Source organism: Sorex araneus, chromosome 2 (assembly GCF_027595985.1).
Source record: "Sorex araneus isolate mSorAra2 chromosome 2, mSorAra2.pri, whole genome shotgun sequence".
NCBI classification, from domain to species: Eukaryota; Metazoa; Chordata; class Mammalia; order Eulipotyphla; family Soricidae; genus Sorex; species Sorex araneus.
Window position 1 is genome coordinate 280,726,938 of NC_073303.1, and position 19,774 is coordinate 280,746,711.

Genomic DNA, 19,774 nt, shown 5'->3' on the forward strand with positions numbered 1-19,774 from the left:
ACCCCGGCGGGCTGGGCGTGCGTGCGCGGCCCCGCGGCGACGGGCGCGCGCACGGGCGCGCCCTCGCGGCCCGCCCCCCACAGAGGACGAGGCCGCGCGGCGGCGCGCTCGGGCGGGCTGAAGCGGCGCCATGAGCTGGGCGGCCGCCCCCGGCTCGGGGCTGTGAGGGGCTCGGGGCCGGGGGTGGGCGGCGGCGCGGCGGCGGCCATGCGCGGGGCTGCGCGGCCGGGGCCGCCGGGCCGGGGCCGCCTCCCGGGGAGCCGCGGCCTGAGGGCCCCGCCGCCGCGGCTGCTGCTGCTCCTGCTGGCGCTGCCGGCGCTGCTGCCCGCGCCCCGCGCCGCCGCCGCCGCCGCCGCCCCGGCCCCGCGGCCCCCCGCGCTGCAGTCGGCGGCCGCGGGGCCCAGCGTGAGCCTCTACCTGAGCGAGGACGAGGTGCGCCGGCTGCTCGGTGAGTGCGCGGCGCGCGCGGGCCCGGCCGCTTCCGGTCACTCGGGCTGCCCACGGCGCGCCGCTCCCCGCACCGCGTCCCTGCGCGTCGGGGTGGCCGCGGCCCGGGCCGCCGGCGGCCGTGCCGGCCGGGAGGTGTGGTCCCTGGGGCGGGGGGGGATTGTGGGGGTGGGTGGGGGTCAGCCCACCCGCACGCGAGCAGTGACCAGGGCTCTGGACCCCCCCGCCCCCCGGATCCCGGCTGCGGGGCCGGACCCAGCCCCCGCGGCTCTGCGCCCGTGCAGCTTCCCTGGCACGAGTTCTCGCCAGGTCCGTGCGAAGCGCTCCGGGGCCCGGAGTGTGGGGGGTTGCCCCCCCAAAAAAATGCACGTTTATGACCCGAAATTGCACGCTCCTGGCCGTGATTTCGATGCCCCCGGAAAGGCCACGCATCACCATGCACCTACTCTCTGATTTCATCCACCTCCTTCTTCTCTCCCCACCACCCCCATTTTTTTTTTTTTAACCCTTCTCAAAGTGCGGGGTTCAGAAGGTTCCGTTCGTGGCAGTCTCCAAATTTGGGAGCCCATCAGGGTGATGTAAGTGGGGACTGGATCTCCCGACTGTGGATTCCGGCTGCTCCTGCGTTTCTGGGCCGTCTGCGGCTCGGGATACCTGGCAAGGAAAGTTCGCTTCTCATTAGCTTTGTTGCCGTTCAGGGAGTCGATGTGGAAAAACGGTGGTGGGCTCTTGTGAGGACCTTGTGGGGCGGGAAAGGGTCCCCCCCACCAGTAGAGGAAGGTCTGATCGAAATGAGCCCCCAAATAGATTATTGAAGTGTTGCAGATGCTTGTATTCTATGTGCCAGCCACCCTCTCCCCCCCATCGTTTCGTCTGAGTTCTGGGGAGCATTTAAGTTGCTGAGGGGAAAAGTTCTTCTCTCGAGCACCCAATATCTGTCAGTTATACTTGGTTTTTTTAAAGTTGGTGAGGCTTCCTTGCCGTTTTCTGGAGGTCCACTCAGTGCTGGAAGGGAATGGCTTTTACTGTTCAACGTTGTTATTCCACTTGCATTTTGTAGTCCTGGGAATGTCAAGGCTTTCCCCTTTTTTGGTGGTGCTGGGGCGGGGGAGGTGCTTTGGGCCACTCGGGGAAGATGCTCAGGGGTTCCTCCAGGCTCTGCACTCAGGAGTCACTCCTGGTGGCGCTTGGGGGACCTTGCATGGGATGCCTGGGATCAAAGCTGGCTCTGTACCTCCTGTACTGTCTTTCCATCCTCCTGTACTGTCTTTCTAAATGCAATTTGCAGTTTAATTGAATTTAGTTTCTCCTAATTAAGATCCAGGGGGATTGGGTTGGTACTGGGACCATAGATGAAGGATTAGGAAGATGAAAATACTCACAAATGAACTCATAGCTCATTGATTTAAAAAATTATTAGTGTATAATGTATGGCTTTATGAAACTTTTTGCTTAAACACTTGTACATGTCATGACTTTGTTTACACGAAAGTGACACATTGAAGAAATTGGGGTGGGGGGCACTTATCTTGCAGGTGACCAACTGGGGCTTCACCCCTGGGACCACATAGGGTCCCCCAAGCCCCGCCAGGAGTGATCTTTGAGTGCAGAGCCAAGAGTAAGCCCTGAACCTGAGGCCTGGGGGCCCCCATCCCTCCTAGGAAATCAGCCAGAAGTAGGAGGAGGGAGATGAGGGAAAACCAGAGTCTGACATTGATTGAGTGCCTGCCCCGTACCTGCCCCAGCATGTTTTATGCACATTATTTCCTCTAATTTTCTTGTGACCCAGTGAGGTAGATATCATTATGCCCTTTGCAGAGATGGGGAATAGGAGATTTTTGAGTCACCTGTTTAAATCAGACAGTTTGCAATTTTTTTTTCCTCTTTGAATCAAAGTTTGTCATAGGCTGCAGGCAGCTTTTAAAATTGAAATGTTTTTTTTTCTTTGGTAATAGTATGGTGGAAAAAAATTACTGCTAATGAATGCTTGAAATGGTGTTTTTGTTACCTGATTGTTGAACAGCCAGTTTATTCCCCGGAACAGGTGGGAGGGGAAGGACTGCCCTCGCATCAGCCTAGTCCATCTCTGAGGAGAGGGCCCTCCAGCAGGGCTTTCTTGAAGGCGCAGCGAGTCAGGGCACCTGTTCCAGCGAGTCTCTCCACGGCCTCCGGCCAGAAGCAGGTCCTCTTCCTGTCTCCCTCCGACAGTCCGCTGGGAAAATACTTCTTAGCCACCGCTGGAGAAGGAGCAAGTGGGCAGAGGCCTGGCGGTCCCGTTTCCCCAGTACCTCTTCGAGAGTCTGAGACTTTTACATAGGCTTTGGAACGGTATTTTTGTGTTATTCGAGGTTTAAATACCTTCTTCCGAGTGTTTCTGTTCCGGGGTCTCGCTCAGCAGTGCTCAGAGCTCGGAGTCGCTCCCCGAGGTGCTCGGGAGAGCAAGGCTCTGCTGGGGACGGACCCGGGCTTCCTGCATGCCACGCGTGTGCTTCCCCGGCCCGCGGAGCTGCGCCTCTGATTAAATGCCTTCTGAGCCGGCGTAATGACCTATGATTATGTTTGCTTTTCCTGTACATTTTTTAAAGCAAATAACTGCCTCAGACTTTTTGATTCGGTTTTTTTTTTTTTCAAATGTAGCCATTGCTTCATTTCCTCACTCAGTCACATGCTGGATGCTTTTGGATTCTTCTTTTTTCCCCATCCAGGTAAAACATCTATCAAGCAGTTCTCTCGGTTTCCTTTCCATGATTCCTTTTATGGGGCCTTGCATCCAGTCTGCATGGCAGAGTTGTCATCTCCTGTCTGGACTGGCAGCCTCTGTCCCCTTTTCTTGGTTCGCGCTATGTGGCTAATATGCCCTCAGCAGCCTCGCAAGAAGAGGTTTCATGGGAAGTAAATTATTTATGCCCTTGCTTACCACAAGGTGTCTGGCCTGCTCTTAATGCTTTATGGATGTTTTGGCTGAATTGAGAGTGTTCGTTTGAAACAAAATTTTTCAGTTTTGATGACATTTTTACACTTTTCCTGACTTGAAGGATATTTTTTTTTTTTTACTTTTTGGGTCACACCCAGCGATGCTCAGGAGTTGCTCCTGGTTTTGTACTCAGGAACTACCCCTGGCGGTGCTTGGATGATCATATGGAATGCTGGGAATCGAACCCGGGTCAGCCACGTGCAAGGCAAACACCCTACCCGCTGTGCTATCGCTCCAGCCCCGGATTTTTTTATAAACCAAGGCCATCCTAGGTCTTCTAAATTAAGTTACATTAAGTGAATTTGTTTGATTTGGGGGCCACACCCAGTGGTACTCAGTGCTTACTCTTGGAAGGGGCTCAGGGAGCGTACAGGGTGTTGGGGATGGAAGGTGGTCAGCTGTGTGCGAGACAGGTGCCCCACCCATCCACCCACTATACTATCTCTCCATCCCCCCCATTCTAATTCTCTTAAGAACAGGTTATTACTATTATTATCTGAGAGTGTGGCGTCTTTTCCTCTGGTATTTGAAAATTTTATTTTATTTTTGGTGGGGAGGCTCCCCTGGCAGTGCTCAGGGGCTGGGGGTATTCCTCCAGCAGTGGAGGCCCAGTGGTTCAGTGCTGGGGCCCGGGATGACTCTGCCATGCCATCTGGGTCCACTGGTGCTGGGAGCCCAGCCGGAACCTGCAGGGCATGTGCTCCAGCCCTTGGCGCGAGCTCCTCGGCCCCTCTCACAGGAATGTAGGTCATTTCTGTCAGTGCGGGGCCTTTTCGTCTAGAGCCTTGCCCTTCAGTTTTCGAAAATGTCTGTACCTGCTTTGATAATTTCTCTTCTTTTTCTTTTGTGTTTAGACTACACCCAGTGGTGCTCAGGACTTAGTTCTGACTCTGTGCTCAGGGATCACACCTGGTGGGCTCAGGGACAAAACCTGAATCAGTCGCTTGCAAGGCAACCGCCCTATCCGCTCTACTGTCATTCTTCCTCCTCCCTTCCCTCCTTCCTTCATTCCTTCTGTTATGTAATCTTTAAAATTAATTTTCAGATTATAAGTTGCTTCTTACTTAGATATTGTTGGAGGTGGGGTATGATTTTTAAATTTCATCTTCCATAGAGCTGTTGTTTTAAAATTTTTACTGATGATTCTTTTTAATTTTAGTAGCTCCTTTTGGGTTCTCTTTCCATTTCCTTGCACTTTCATAATTACCCTCCACTTATCTTTGATGTGAATGTGTTGTTAGTGTGTGTATGTTTCAGTGCTGGGAATCTAACCCAGGTTCACACAAGAGCAAGGCATGTGCTCTTCTGCTGAACCATATCCCTTGTATGTTAGAGAGAGAGAGAGAGAGAGAGAGAGAGAGAGAGAGAGAGAGAGAGTGTTTTGGGAGAATGGGATGGGATTTGGGGCACACCTGATGTTGATTCCTGTCTCTGTCCTCAGGGATCATTCTAGGTGGTCCTTGGGGTTCATATGTGGTGCTGGGGATTGAATTTAGGTCAGCCACATGCAGACCAAGTGCCCTACACACAGTACTGTCTCCTTTGGCTCATATTTTTACTATTTCTTCTGACTGTTCATAATCCTTTCTTTCTTTCTTTCTTTCTTTCTTTCTTTCTTTCTTTCTTTCTTTCTTTCTTTCTTTCTTTCTTTCTTTCTTTCTTTCTTTCTTTCTTTCTTTCTTTCTTCCTCCCTCCCTCCCTCCCTCCCTCCCTCCCTTCCTTCCTTCCTTCCTTTCTTCCTTTCTTCCTTCCTTTCTCTCTTTCTTTCTATTGACATTATTATATATATGAGCCTTCTACCACTGAACTACATCTCCTCCCATTTCGTCATTCTTTTTGTTTGTTTAGATTGCCAGTATCTGGTGATCCTTGACTGTATATAATTAAGAGTGAGATGCTGGAAGTTTGATTAGGGAGAGAGAGCAGGTGTATGTGTGTTGGTGGTCTAGGGGCTTTCTCTGGAGTGTGGGTAGACTCTTCATTGGGAGCCCAGCCCTTCACCTTTGGGAGGAGTCTGCAGAGAAAACTCCTCCTTTCTCTTGGAGCACTTGGTGAGTTATGGCTGCTGCCTGTACTGGACTCTCTTGTGGGGGAGGGATGAAGATGCTGCCTTTTGGGCTATAAAATTTTGAACGTCTCTTGCACCTGCAGATCAGCTTCTTCAGGCAGAACTTTGGGTCTTTCCCTGTACTTGGAGGTCCAGCTGCTTTGCAGACCCCTTTATCAGGCCTGATGAGTCTCAGGTGGGTTTGATGGCTCTTGGGACTGAACTTTTCCACTCAGCCTGAGGAACTTGACCACTGTTTAACTATGTCCTATCTTAAATTTTTTTTTTTTTTAAGTATTTGGTCTGTTGTTCTATTCCTTTTGTGTTTGTCTTTTTTTTTTTTTTTTTTTTTTTGCTTTTTGGGTCATACCTGGCGATGCACAGGGGTTTTACCCCTGGCCATGCTCAGGGGACCATATGGGATGCTGGGATTTGAACCCGGGTCGGCCGCGTGCAAGGCAAACGCCCTACCCGCTGTGCTATCTCTCCAGCCCCTTGTGTTTGTCTTTGTGGTTTTATTGCCAGCAATTTAGAGAAGTTTGGGAAAGACATAGGCATAGGTTAGTGATTGTCCTGCAGCGTGTAAAGGGCGTGAGCATTGGGCTTTGCCTATTGAAGACTGTTGATATGTGTGGTATTTTTTAAACAATATTAAGAGTATCAGTGACAGTTGTAGGTGCTTTTGATGCTGATGTGTGCTGTCTTTTGCCTGTATCAGACACAGAGATAATCCTTATGCTCGATCCATACTGTTGTTTCCTTTTCTGTCTTGGACCATTCCCAAGGTGCTTAGGATACTCCCAGCTCTGTGCTTGAGGGTTGCTCCTGGTGGTTCTTGGGGCTGGGTGTGCAGAATGTGCCCTTTGGCCTGTCTCTCTGGCTGGTTTCCATGCTACAGATAAAGGAAGTGTCCTGGGGTAAGAATGTAACTGATTACTCAGTTCCTTGATAGTCAGGTTTGGAGTCTGTCTGTCTAGACTCCAAAAGTCTCAGCTGGACAGAGTTTGAGTTGGGTCTCTTGTCTCTAGAGCTCGCTGCTTGGCTCTCCTTTACTCCCCTTCGCTGGCTGCTCTATGGTTACTCCAGTTTACTGATGAGAAGTCTGAGTCAGAGCCTTTGGGTGGTGAGCAATTTGGTCTTCTTTGAGTCCTGAATCCAGGGTGCATCCTAGTGGGCTTTGGGCAGTTCTGATTGACCAGTGTACTTGAAAGAGGACAGCCGGTAGGTAACCTTTCTGCAAGTGCTCGTCTCGAATATCATGTCCATCCTCCTGTGTCCTCATCCCATAGATCATTTTGATGATACTGGCTCTGGAAGGCCAGAGCTCGTGAAGATGTTCTGCGGCTAGAGCAGTGCCAGAGGCCTGGGAGTAAAGTGCTGGGGTGGGGGGTCACAGTCTAAATTGGTTGGCCGTAGCAGTGATGGTGCTATGGGGTCAGGCTTGAGAACTGACTGCCTCCCACTCATTTGAAGCTCGCAATTGATATGATGTGCATCTCTTAGAATAAAGAGTGGGAAGGAGCTCAGCATTGATTCATCTTATTTCATTACGTCAATGCTGGTTGAGATCATGGAACGCCAATTTTGAACCCTAACGAAGCACCATACGTTGTGGTAGAAAGTGATGATTCATGGGATTCCTGTAGAGTGTGTGCTTAGCACAGGTGAGGCCCTGAGTTTAATCCCTGGTACCATAGTACATAAATAAATAAAGGTAAATATGGTGTTTCAAAATTATTAAATGCCTTTCCTCTGGAACTCAGAATTGCTTAGGGGAAATTACTCTAACACTGAGATAATAGTTAATTTAAACTTGCTGATTGATTTGTTATTGTACTTCTTTGGGGTGGGGGTGCACACCTGGCAGTGCTCAGGGTTTACTCTAGGCTCTGTAGTCCTGGCGAGCTTAGGGGACCATGTGAGGTACTGGAGATCAAACCTGGGTCAGCCACATGGCAAGACAAGCACCCCATTTGCTATACTATCCTGCCCCCCCGCCGCCCCATGTTATTGTACTTTTTAATTGTGAGAAGGGGGAGTCTTTAGAGTGGTTAGAGAAGCTGTTCCAGAAAAAATAAACAGTTTGAACTTTATTTTATTTTTTGGCTTTTTGGGTCACACAAGGTGATGCTCAGGGGTTATTCCTGATTCTGCACTCAGAAATTACTCCTGGTGGTGCTTGGGGGACCATATCGGATGCTGGGGATAGAACCTGGGCTGGCCGCATGCCAGGCAAAGGCCCTACCCGCCATACTATTGCTCCTGCCCGAGTTCGAGCCTTATTTTGAAGAATGGGTTTATTGGTCAGAAAAGCATTCATGTCAGGTGGGGAAGGTGGCATGAACAGTAGTCCAGGAGTAGGAAGTATTAGGGCTGGTGAGTTGATGCTGGCCTCATCCTCCTGACCCAGGCTTGAATCTCGGCACCACACGTGGTACCCTGGGCATCATCAGGGATTGCTCTTGAGTGCAGAGCCAGTAATAGCATGGCCTGGTATGGGCCCAGCTGCCTTGACACACACACACACACACACACACACACACACACACACACACACACACACACACACACACACACACACACACACACACACACACACACACACACACACACACACACACTCACACTCACACATTCCCTCCAAAGAAAGGAATAGGAAAAATCTGATGAAATGAGAAAAGTTGGCAAGACTGAGATACCGAAAAGACCAGCCAGTGAGAACTGGCCTCTGGTGACAGGACTCGGCTGGGGCAGTTAAAGGGGTGGAGTGGGTTTGTGAGGAATTTTTAGGGAGTTTAGAGAAGAACTAATGGTGGAGACCACAGTGTTAAAGGACAGGGAGGCGTCAGAGCAGTATCCAGGTTTTCAGATTTGGGCTGCTCTACTGAAGGGTGTCCTGCCTTTTGGGAGAGAAGGAAAATGAGATGAACCTTGTGTTCCTCCCTGCCCAGACCTCTCAGCTCCCAGGCTGTGTGCCGGAGGGGGAGGCTGGTAAGAGCGAGCTTTCCCTCAGTGTGCCTTGCAGTCTGCCGGGCCCGGACCCCTGAGGAGGTGGGGTGCAAGCGGAGGGGGGTTAGCACCTTGTAGCTGTCTCTTAGCCCTGGGCATTTTGGGTGGGGTCAGTGGCCTTGATACAACATTCATTTGTGCCCATGTGTTCTTCATTGAGAGAGCAAGAGAGAGACATTGTGCAATTGTGGGTTTCGAGTTTTTTCTTCTTCATTCTACACATGTGGGAGAACTCTATCCAATTATGGCTAAGCCTGCTCCCCATGAGTCACATCCTGAGTTGACTAGTCAGTCCTGGAGGTGCTGCCTAAAATACTGTTTGGGTTTGAAGGGTCCCTTTAGGAACAAATGGGCACTGGGTACTTTTTTGGGAGTACCTTGAACTGAAAAGTTTCAGAGTATTACTTTTGTGGTTTGGTTGCAGTTATTCCACTATCCTGAAAAAAAACTTGTCACCCTGTACCTACTAAAACAAAACAGAATAAAGCTTGGGCATAAAACAGCCACTACGTACCCTGAGATTATACTACATACTGTAAAAATCTGCTTTTTTTGGTGAGTTATCTTTGTTGATAGTGCTAACAAAATTTTTCGACTCAGAATGTTATTAAAGTTTTCATTTGTGTAGACTCTCAAAATGTGATGTGCCAAAACAAATGCAGAAAAAATACTGGGTGGTTCTTTGTACTCTGCCCATGAGTGACAGTGTGGCATGCTAAAGTATGTCTAAATAGGTTTCATAGGGTTCATTCTTCCTAGGGTAAATTTGATATGTCTTATTCATTTAGTAAATAGTTCTTCCATAATTATGCGTATGTTAGTATTCCTCTTGTTATGTATGTGCCAAGTAGTTCCCACTTATCAATCTCAGGAAGTAGGTGGCATTGACCCTTTTTTTGACAGATAAAGCTGAGCCTTGGGGAGGTTGCCAAAGTTAGTGGAGGTCACCGTAAGCTATGTGACTCTGAAGTGTACGCTTTCTGCACTGTGCAGTGAAATGAGCTGTTTATTTGGTCTTAATCTAACCAGAATCATCTGAGGAGCTTAAACGAAATACAGATTCTAGAACAACTCTGAGCAGCTCATTTAAGAGATCAGAGACGGGACCCAGGTAATAAACTGTTTGAGTGCCATGCTTTCTTGGTTCTAAGATGTCCAGTTTTTCCACTTTTAAAGCAAGCCACCTTACAAGCAGTGGTAAGTCATTAGTTAATTGACAGCTTTCTTAGTAACACATACTTTAGATGAAATGAAATATAGTATAATAAAGAGATTATATTGTTGCAATCTAAAGGAAATTTAGACATAGCTTGCCCCCCCGCCCCCCATTTGATGCCTTTCAACCACTTTCTTGTAGAGTTATAAAACTCCCTGGACATGTTTCTTAATTGCTTGTAATAATGGCTGTGCGGTAAAGTCATTTGCAGGGCAGATGATGGTAGTGAGATGCTATCATATTTAAGAGCAGTAACTTTTCAGCTTTGCCCCTTGGTAGTTGGGACAAAGAGAAATGTCAGTGGTTCTCAAAATGTCTTTTTTTTGTAGAAGCCTTAGGCTCCCAGCCCCCCCAGCCCCCCAAAAAAAGGCACAGAGACCCATATTTTAGAAGTTTTGCTACTATGTGTAGTTTCTTAGGCTTTGGGGGCCTTACTCAGACTTCTGATGAAAACTCATAGATACACCCGAATCCCACAAAAGATGGTTCTGGAAGGACACATCTGTTTTGTTGTTGTTGTTGATTTTGTTTTTTGGGTCACATCCAGAGGTGCTCCGGGTTACTCCTGGCTTTGCATTTAGGATCACTCTTGGTGGCACCAGGATCTACTATGTGCTTTACCTCTTTTTTTTTTTTTTGTTTTTGGGTCACACCCGGCAATGCACAGGAGTTACTCCTGGCTCTTCACTCAGGAATTACCCCTGGCGGTGCTCAGGGGACCATATGGGATGCTGGGATTAGAACCCGGGTCGGCCGCGTGCAAGGCAAACGCCCTACCCGCTGTGCTATCGCTCCAGCCCCAGTGCTTTACCGCTTGTAATCTCTCTCCAGCCTCCGCTTTTAAATCGTGCTAGGTTATAACTCAGGGCCACACACTTGCAGAGCAGGTACTCTGTCACTGAGCTATGTCCCAGCCCTTTTACATTCTTTCATCTAGAATTCCCTGGTGCGTACATTAAGGTTCACGCTGTTGTAGTATTGTAGTTACATAGGTTTCAACAGCTGTAGGGTCACTTACCACTGTATCATGCTGAATAATTTTACTGCCCCCCAAATCCCTTTTTTTTTTTTTTTTTTTGAAGCTCATCAGTTTTTATTTTTATTTTTTTCTAAATTATTCATTTTATTTTATTTTTTAAATTAATTTATTCTTTTATTGAATCACCATGTGGAAAGTTACAAAGCTTTCAGGTTTAAGTCCCAGTTATACAATGCTCAAACACCCATCCCTTCACCAGTGCACATATTCCACCACCAAGAATCACAGTATACCCCCCTCCCCCCACCTGCCCAGCCCCCCACCCAGCCTGTGTAACTGATAAATTTCACTTTACTTTCACTTTACTTTGATTGCATTCAATATTTCCACAAAAAAACCCCTCACTGTTATTATTTGGAGTTTCTCCCCCCTAAAGTCGGACCTGCTGAAAAGGAAGCATTTGATAATTTGTTTTTCATTGCTGAGAATGAAGAGATAAGAGGTCAAGCGGCTGCACTAGCATCTGCACGGTTTTGGATTTCTGTATTTTAGTATTTTAGTAACTAAGTCCAGAGAAATATCTGCCAGAAATTGCATCATTGCAAGCTTGTACCTCTCAGCTACTTTATATTCCACATATGAGTGCAATCTTTCTATGTCTGTCTCTTTCATTCTGACTCATTTCACTCACATGACACTCTCCATGTTGATCCACTTATATGCAAATTTCATGACTTCATGTTTTCTGACAGCTACATAGTATTCCATTGTGTAGATGTACCAGGGTTTCTTTAACCAGTCATCTGTTTTTGGGCACTCAGTTTTTTTCCAGATTGTGGCTATTGTAAACAGTGCTGCAATGAATGTAGAAATGCAGATGTCACCAAATCCCTTTTTTTTTGCTTTTTGGGTCACACCCAGCGATGCTCAGGGGTTACTCCTGGTTCTGCACTCAGGAATTACTCCTGGCAGTGCTTGGGGGACCATATGGGATGCCGGGGATCGAACCCGGGTTGGCCGCGTGCAAGGCAAACGCCCTACCCGCTGTGCTATCGCTCCGGCCCCACCAAATCCCTTTTTGAATGTGACATTTATATTCACAAATATCCCTTTTTTCCCCTTTATTTATTATTTAGTTTTTGGATCGGGGGCCATGCCCGTTCTTTATGCTCAGGGTGTACTCTGGGCTCTGTGCTCAGGGATCACTCCTGGTAGTGCTTCGGGGGCTGTTATGCCATGTCAGGGATTGAGCCCAGATTGGCTCCTGGCTGTGTAGGGGAAAAAAAGCAGCCAAACCTGGGGCCGGAGCGATAGCACAGCGGGTAGGGCGTTTGCCTTGCACGCGGCCCACCCGGGTTCGATCCCTGGCATCCCATATGGTCTCCCAAGCACTGCCAGGAGTAATTCCTGAGTGCAGAACCAGGAGTAACCCCTGAGCATCGCTGGGTGTGACCCAAAAAGCAAAAAAAAAAAAAAAAAAAAAGCAGCCAACCCACTGTATTATTTCTCCAGCTCCCCCAAATTAGCTATTATTGGAAAGTTCAAACGTTCAGAGGTAGGCAGAGCAGTGTGACAAGCTGCCCGGGACTCCTCAGTTTCAGCAGTCCCTCCTGGCCAGCCCTGCCCTCTGATCCCGTCCCCTGTTCTGACTCTCCCCCATCCCTATGTAGACTATTTGGTTTTAATTTTGGGGTTTTATTTTGTCTTTTGGGTTTTTTTTTGTGCCGCATTTGGCAGTGCCCAGTACCCTTGGGCTTGTGGTCAGGAGTGACCACCAGTGTTTCTTGGGAGGCAGCGTGTGCTGTTTGTGATTGAACCAGCGTCAGCCACTTGCAGGGCAAGAGCCTGAGCTCTGGGCTCTCTTCCCAGCCCCCGAATTCCTAATCTTTTATTCTGAAATCCTGAGGCTGCCGTTAATCTTGTTCAGTGTATGTTTTCCTTTCATACATTTTAATTTTTAATCCCTAGATATATGAGCCTTTTTATATTTTCCATGGTCTACTTAATTTTTTGACCATGTGTGATATATGTGGAGTACAGTTATAATAAATGTCCGTGTCTGCTAATTCTAACATCTGTGTTAGTTTTAAGTTGATTTTGATTTATTTCTCTCTCCGCTTTTTTCTTTTTTTGGCATGCCCGGTTGTTGATTGGATGGTAGACATCATTTTTAACCCTCTTAGGTGCTGGGTGGATTTGGATTCTTACAGAATATATTGATCTTTGCTCTCGTATTCAGTTCAATTACATGGAATAGTTTGTTCCTTTCACATTTTGCTCTAATCAGAGGTCAGCTGCATCCTGGGAGGACAAGCTTCTGGAGACCTGGGAAATCTTTTCTCTGTCCAGCTCTCTTCTCTCTGGGACTTTGTCCTGCACACTCTATTTCTGGGCTTTCAGCTTTGGGTCTTCAACTCCGACTATGGTTGTGGGTCTCATCCAGTTTGTTTGCTGTTTCAGAGATTGTTACCCTTTGCTACCATATGTTCAGTGTCTTAAACTGGTGTTTTCATATAGCGTTTTCTGTTTTCGGGTCGATTTCGAATAGAGGGTTAATCTGGTTTCTTGTTATTTTCTCTTGTCCATAAGTGGAAATGACTGAAGATTTTTGATTGTTTGCATATTCTTTGAAGTTGTTTAACGCCTTAAATTATTTGTTAAGGAGAAATTTTTAAAGAAAATTTTAAAAAGATTTTTCCAAGGTTTGTATATGTGTGTAATATTCATGTTTATATAGACGATACCATGGTCTGTACCACTGCTGGATTTGGAACTTGCATATTTGAGTTTTAATTCCAACTTCATATATAAGAATAGGCAAGTAATGTCTGAGTGGGGTGTCTTCACCTATATAAAAGGGAATGCTTTTCAACATTCAACAGTATTGGTATTATCACAGATGTTATATATGAAAATGCTGCATAGTCCAAGGACTAATTTATTTTAGTTCGTGATGGGGGATCTGCATGTTTTGGAATAGAAACCAAAGTCATTGGCTGTTAGAGGTAATTGAGATGTATGGTTGCTTTCAGTAGCGACATTTATCATTACTCGTTGAACCATTATTTATTGAGTCTATTCTAGGCCATATTTAAGGATGTGGCATATTTAATGAATAAAACAAAGATCTCTAGCTCCATGAATGAGCTTGTAGTAGAAGGCTCGTGATTTACCTCAGAAACCAGTTAGCTTTGGAACTACACTCAAAGTCAGCGCTTCTTTTGCATCCTTTTGCTGGCCAAGAGGGGTGATGAGTTGGTTCTCCATTGTGCCTTGACCCCTTTTGTTACTAATAGTCTTATGGCCAAATTGTAATAGGAGTATATGCCTATTATGAGTTGGGCATAAAGAAGTTGAATGGTGATCATGCCACACTATGAATTAGCTTCTCCCTCTCTGCTATAGGGAAGTATCTGCGATGCAGGTATGAACTCGGGGGTGGGAGGAGTTGAAAAGGGGTTTGGGTGGTGCTTGGGGGTTGCTGCCTACAGTATTCGGTGTGGACCAAAGTGCTGGGGAATGATCTGCGGTAGGCCAGTTTGGCAGGCGCCTTAACCTCTGTACTATATTTCTGGTCTCCAGATCATTTTATTTGTCTAATTGTTTTTGGTTCACACCTGGCAGTGCTCAAGGGGTGTCCTGGCTCTGTGCTCAGAAGTGACCCTTGGCTGTGCTCTGGGAACCATATTTGGTGCTGGGGATCAAACTGAAGTTGGCTCGATACAAGGCAGGAGGTGCCTTAACCCTTGCACTATTTTTCTAGCCCAGATAATTTTCTTTATTTAAAAATTAAAAAAAAAACCACTTTATTTTTTAAAAAAGTTGTTTATGATGATTTGTTACATATTCAGTATTCCAAACCAGTCCCACCACCGTTATTTCCAATTTTCCCAACCACACCTCAAGCTTGCCCCTATAGCAGCCCTACATAATTTATTTAATATTGCTTATTATAAATAATAAGCTAAAAATGATCCAAAAATGTTTCCTTAGAAGAAAGTGTGTGAAGATTGTTGTCTCTCACCATGGATCCCTTAAGCCCTTGTATAAGAGATTACTAACATGTTGCTGTAGTGTAAGCCTTGTATGTTTATATCTTGTTAATGGAGATTGGTTGCCTTCTACTTTATATCCCATCCAATATGGTGTGCTACTCCTGGTTTATCAGTGATGCAGAGTTTGAGATCCTATAGGAATTGAAAAATTTTGAATGCGGTGATACACCAGGAGTTAAATTTTAACTAGATTGTGACATTGGGTGCTCCGGGCGGCTCAGCCTGGTGTGGGGTCTGGAAGCATCTCTGCAACCAGATCTTTTTCTCTAAACAAAGCTGGAACCAGTAATAGTTATTGACTGGAGACTGGACGGCTTTGCACTAGCAGGACTTGCTTCATATTTTGTGTTTTAGCTTTAGAGATTGTGGATTGTATTTCTGCTATTACCCTTGGATATAGGAAACAACTTAATTTTTTGGGGGGGTGTCACTCCCAAGAGTATTCAGGGGGCCACTTAGGTGAGTGATTCTTGACTAATCAGACCGTGGCTCAGTGTGAAGCCTGAGGATGAAGTGCTGTGAGTGTCCTGGGATTGCCTGTACCACACCCAACGGTTCTTGGGGCCTCCAAGGTTATCCCTGGCAATGCGTGGGGGACCTGATGGTACTGGGGATTGGGCCCCGGCCAACTGAGTATGAGGCATGCACCTTAACCACGCTACAGCTTCCTCAATCTGGGAAGCTCCTTTCATACTTCTGCAGTTGTGGTACAAGTCACTTCTTTGGTGTGATTCTTTTATTAATTTGAAAATAAAAAGCCAAGATATTAATTGGATGATAAGACTTGTTTCCTGATCCTGTGTCGTCTTCTTCTTTTTTTTTTTTTTTTTAATGGGAAGTCTCCAAAACGGTGCTCAAGATGCCCAGGGTCCACTCCTGGGCCACTGGGTTGGTTGCTCAGTGTGAGTGAGTGGCCTGTGGTGCTGGGTCACTCTGGAGGTTCTCAGGGCTTCAGGGCTGCACCCAATGGTGCTTGGAGACCATATGGTGGCTGGGATTGAACCAGGGTCATCTGCAAGCGAAGCATTTGCCTTAACTCCTGTCCTCTCTCCACTCCCTGGTCCCGTATCTGGTGTCACTCTTTACAATTTCTTATCCATCTGCTATAGTATTTGCAGATGGGGAAGGTGACAGTGCATCACTCAAGTCCATTTGAAATCAGAAGTGACCCTCGTCTTCTCTTGATTGTGCTCTTCATGCAGAACTGATTATCATGGAGGTACTAAAGAGGCAAACCTGAACATAGCATTAGTAATGGGTAGCTTTAAATTTCCTTTCCTAGGGATGGCTGACATGGAATCTCCGGACAGCTGGGAAGGGGATTTACTAAGTGGACCCTGTAGTTGGCTCTGAGCAGTGCCAACTAATAGCCACTCCAAAGGGCTGTTCTTCAGGGAGCAGTCGATTTTGACCAGATGCCACATTGTCTTGTGCTGGCACAGTTCTTTGTTAAGTAACTGTAGGTGCCCTGTCTTTTCCTTGGGTGGGTCCCATTCACTCACATCGTTTTGAAGCTAATTCCATAGCTTCAGCACCATCTGTCACCTGTTTATTGCCATGGCAGGTGTTCTTCTCCGCAGGAGATGAGGAAGAAGGGGTGTGGGTGGGGGCACAGTCATATTCTAATTTCAACCCAGTTCAGTTAAGAAGCCGGAGCTTGCAGGAAACTTATTTGAAGAAAAAGTTGAATCAGCAGTATGACATTTAAAATCTTAATTTGGTTACATTAATTGTAGTTTATTGAATAACTGTGGGAATTAAAGCTAAAAAAAATTTTTTTTTGGGTGGGGGAAGTGGTGCTATACCTACGGTATGGACCCCTTGTGGTGCTTGGGGTTGAGGGATCCAACCTGTGTCTGTCACATGTGAGAGACATGTCAGGCCTTAACACTGTACTATCTCCTCAGCTGGGATTAAAGTTTTATATGCTTTGTGCTTTTATTTTTTTTTGGGGGGGGTGGAGGTTCACATCCATCAGGGCTGGAACTGTTTCTGGCTAGGTACTTGGAGGTCCCCCTCTGCAGTGCTGAGTACTTCCCATGTGGTCTTGGGAATCGAACCTGGGGCTCCAATGTGCAAAGACTTGTGCTCCAGTGTTTGAGCCACCTCTTTCACGATGCCCTTTCCTACAGTCTGGCGTTTGTAGTGCTCTGTCTTAGGCGGTTAAACATGATATCTGAGCTAATTTTCTAGGCAGAGTCTTTTAGTATTCCAAATTTTTCTAGGACTGAAGATGTACTCAGTGCTGATGAAAACATATTTTAATTGTGTCAATCTGCCCCCTTTACAGAAAATCATGTACGTAGGTTCCCCATCCAAATCGAAGTGAACCAACAGATAAGCATCTCCCAATTGTACCCCCATATGGGGACTTCTACCACCGCCGTAGATCATTACAGTGCCCCTTGGAGAATGTATTAACCCACTTTGGGAAACACTGGTGTAGTGTATTTAGTGACTGACTTTTTGCTTATATGCCATACTGTCCTTAGAACCTAGATTATTATTATTTTTTTAATTTAATTTAATATTATTTTGATTGCTTTTTGGGTCACACCTGGCAATGCTCAGGGGTTACTTACTTCTGGCTTTGCACTCAGGAATCACTCCTGGTGGTGCTCAGGGGACCATATGGCATGCTGGGTCGGCCGCGTGCAAGGCAAACACCCTACCTGCTGTGCTATCACTCCAGTCCCAAACCTAGATTATTTTTACAGAACATATTTCAGTTAAATTTTGACTAACATTTGCAAGTTGTTGATGATATCATAGAATAGTAAGAGTTTGGGCTGACATCTGGTAACCAGGAGTGATATCACAGAATAGTAGAATTGTGGGCCAAGAAGGGGAATGAACATCATCTTGTGTTTCCCTGTTATTAGTTGAGAAAATTGATGCCTGGAAAAGGTGACTGAATAATTGATGGCCAGTTAATTCTACATTTTTTTTTCAGACCTCTTGTTTTCTTTCCATAACTGATTGCTAATGCTATAAAACACTATTTTTCTTAAAATCCATCTTTTATGTAAGTTTTTATTGTTGGTATTTTGGGGTCCCACAGTGCTCGTCGTGGGGTTTGCTCTTGACGGTGTTTGGGGACCAGGTGGTGGCAAGATGAAATCTTTGACTCCAGTGGGCAAAGCATGTACACTTGCCCAAAGAACTATCTCCCTGGCCCTGGGATTTATTATTATTATTATTATTATTATTATTATTATTATTTTAATCAGCAGCCAGCCATTCATGCATTTAACTCTTTGAGTAGAGGTACCAGTTCATTGGCTGGTTGTAAATATTCTAAAACCTGAGCCCTGCTGTGAAGTGCCAGTGTCTTTTGTTTTAATGCTATAAGGGTAGGTCTTTTAACAAAAGGATGTCACTTTCACCTTTAGTGTTGTCACCAACCACTTATGTGACCTTGGAAAGTTGACAGGTTTAAAAATGATTTGGGAAAAAAAAATTGAATCAATGAGTTATTTAAACTTGAGTTGAACACAGGTGTGGTCATATAAAACAGGCCTAGAGTTGCATTTGAATTTAAGATTATGTAGGTTAAAACTTATTTTTCCCAACGGGTATTGAGTGTTTTGCAGTGTTAACAAACTTTTCAACTCAGAATTTAGGTTATTTAAAAATAAAATTGTGAGGGGCTAGAGCGATAGCACAGTGGGTAGGGTGTTTGCCAGGTTCAATCCACAGCATCCCATATGGTCCCCTGAGCACCGCCTGGAGTAATTCCTGAGTGCAGAGCCAGGAGTAACCCCTGAGCATCGCCAGGTGTGACCCAAAAAGGAAAAAAAAATAATAAAAAAATCGTGGAAAAAAATTTTTTTTGTTTCGTTTCATTTTGTTTTTGTTTCTTGTGGGGGCTGGGGAGTTGGGCCAGAAGCAACAGTGCTTAGGGGCTACTGTGTGCAGGGAATTGGATGTCAGCCTGGTGCAAGGTAAGAGCCTTACCTCCTGCACTAAATATCCTACACTAAATGTCTCCAGACCAAAAATGTCCCTATTTTCTAACCAGAGAGCAGTAACCTACTTTGCTGGAATTGGCCATGAGAAATTTAAGCCTGACTATTCTAATTGAACAGCAGAAGTGTTTTTCATCTTAAGGTAAAACAAAAATTTTCTGCATGTCTGAACAGAATGCTGCTGCTTTCATCCACGGCACTCTCGTCCCTCCAACTTCCAGAGGAATTCCTTTCTACCTCCACCCTCAGTTACCTTCTTTGCCATCATTTCTGGGACATTTCAGTCTATTTCCTACACCTGATTTTCTCATAAATGTTTCCTCATAATCTTTTCCAGTCCTGGGAAGCTATTTTTATTACAGTTCCTCCCAGTTCATGGGGCCATCGCTGTGGTCAACTTTTTATTTTCTTTGAAAGAAGTAGTAATTTGGGGCTTGGGTTCTATCCCAGGCACCACCTCCTCCTCCCCCTCCAAAACCACATATACACAAACATATACATACATACACACACACACACACACACACACACACACACACACGCATGCACACATACGCACACACACAGTTGAGGTGGGGATTGACCAGGAAGATTACTCAAATAGTAGAGCACGTGCCAACCCCATGCAAGACCTGGGATTTAATCCTCAGAGTCACATGACCTACTGAGCACCGATGGGTGTGACCCTGATGATGGCCACAGTACCACAGGCCAGAGTTGCATTCCTGAGCTTGAGGCCCAGACTGCTAGACCCAACATTGCCAGGAGAGGACCCTCAGAGCTCCACTGACCTCACAAGAAAGGTCAGAACTTGGTGAATTGAAACTTGTATAACATGAATTTATCATATTCAAGGGAACAGTTTAGTACTACTTTGCACATTTATCATGCTGTGCAACTATGTCTAATTTCAGAACATTTTCCTCACCTTAAAGAAAAACCCATTAGGCAGTTTCTTCTCATCCCAGTCTCCTTCCATCCCCTGGCAACCTGTAATTTACATCCCTATTGCTCTGAATTCTGTTCTGGGTAGTTCATATAAATGGAGTCATGCGACCCAATTTTGTGTTAATACAGTA

At 46.1% G+C, this 19,774-nt stretch overlaps 1 protein-coding gene across 2 annotated transcripts in view; it reads left to right on the forward strand.

Moving 5' to 3' along the window:
• Positions 1-201: 201 nt before the first annotated feature.
• Positions 202-19,774, forward strand: part of RYK (receptor like tyrosine kinase) — an 82,638-nt gene continuing 63,065 nt past the window's right edge. The window contains exon 1 of one of the 2 annotated variants that reach the window (XM_055127231.1): positions 202-448. In XM_055127231.1, coding sequence (XP_054983206.1) covers positions 208-448 — 241 coding nt within the window. In that variant the 5' untranslated portion in view covers positions 202-207. The remainder of the gene's footprint in view (positions 449-19,774) is intronic. The other variant, XM_055127230.1, reaches the window with a different exon arrangement.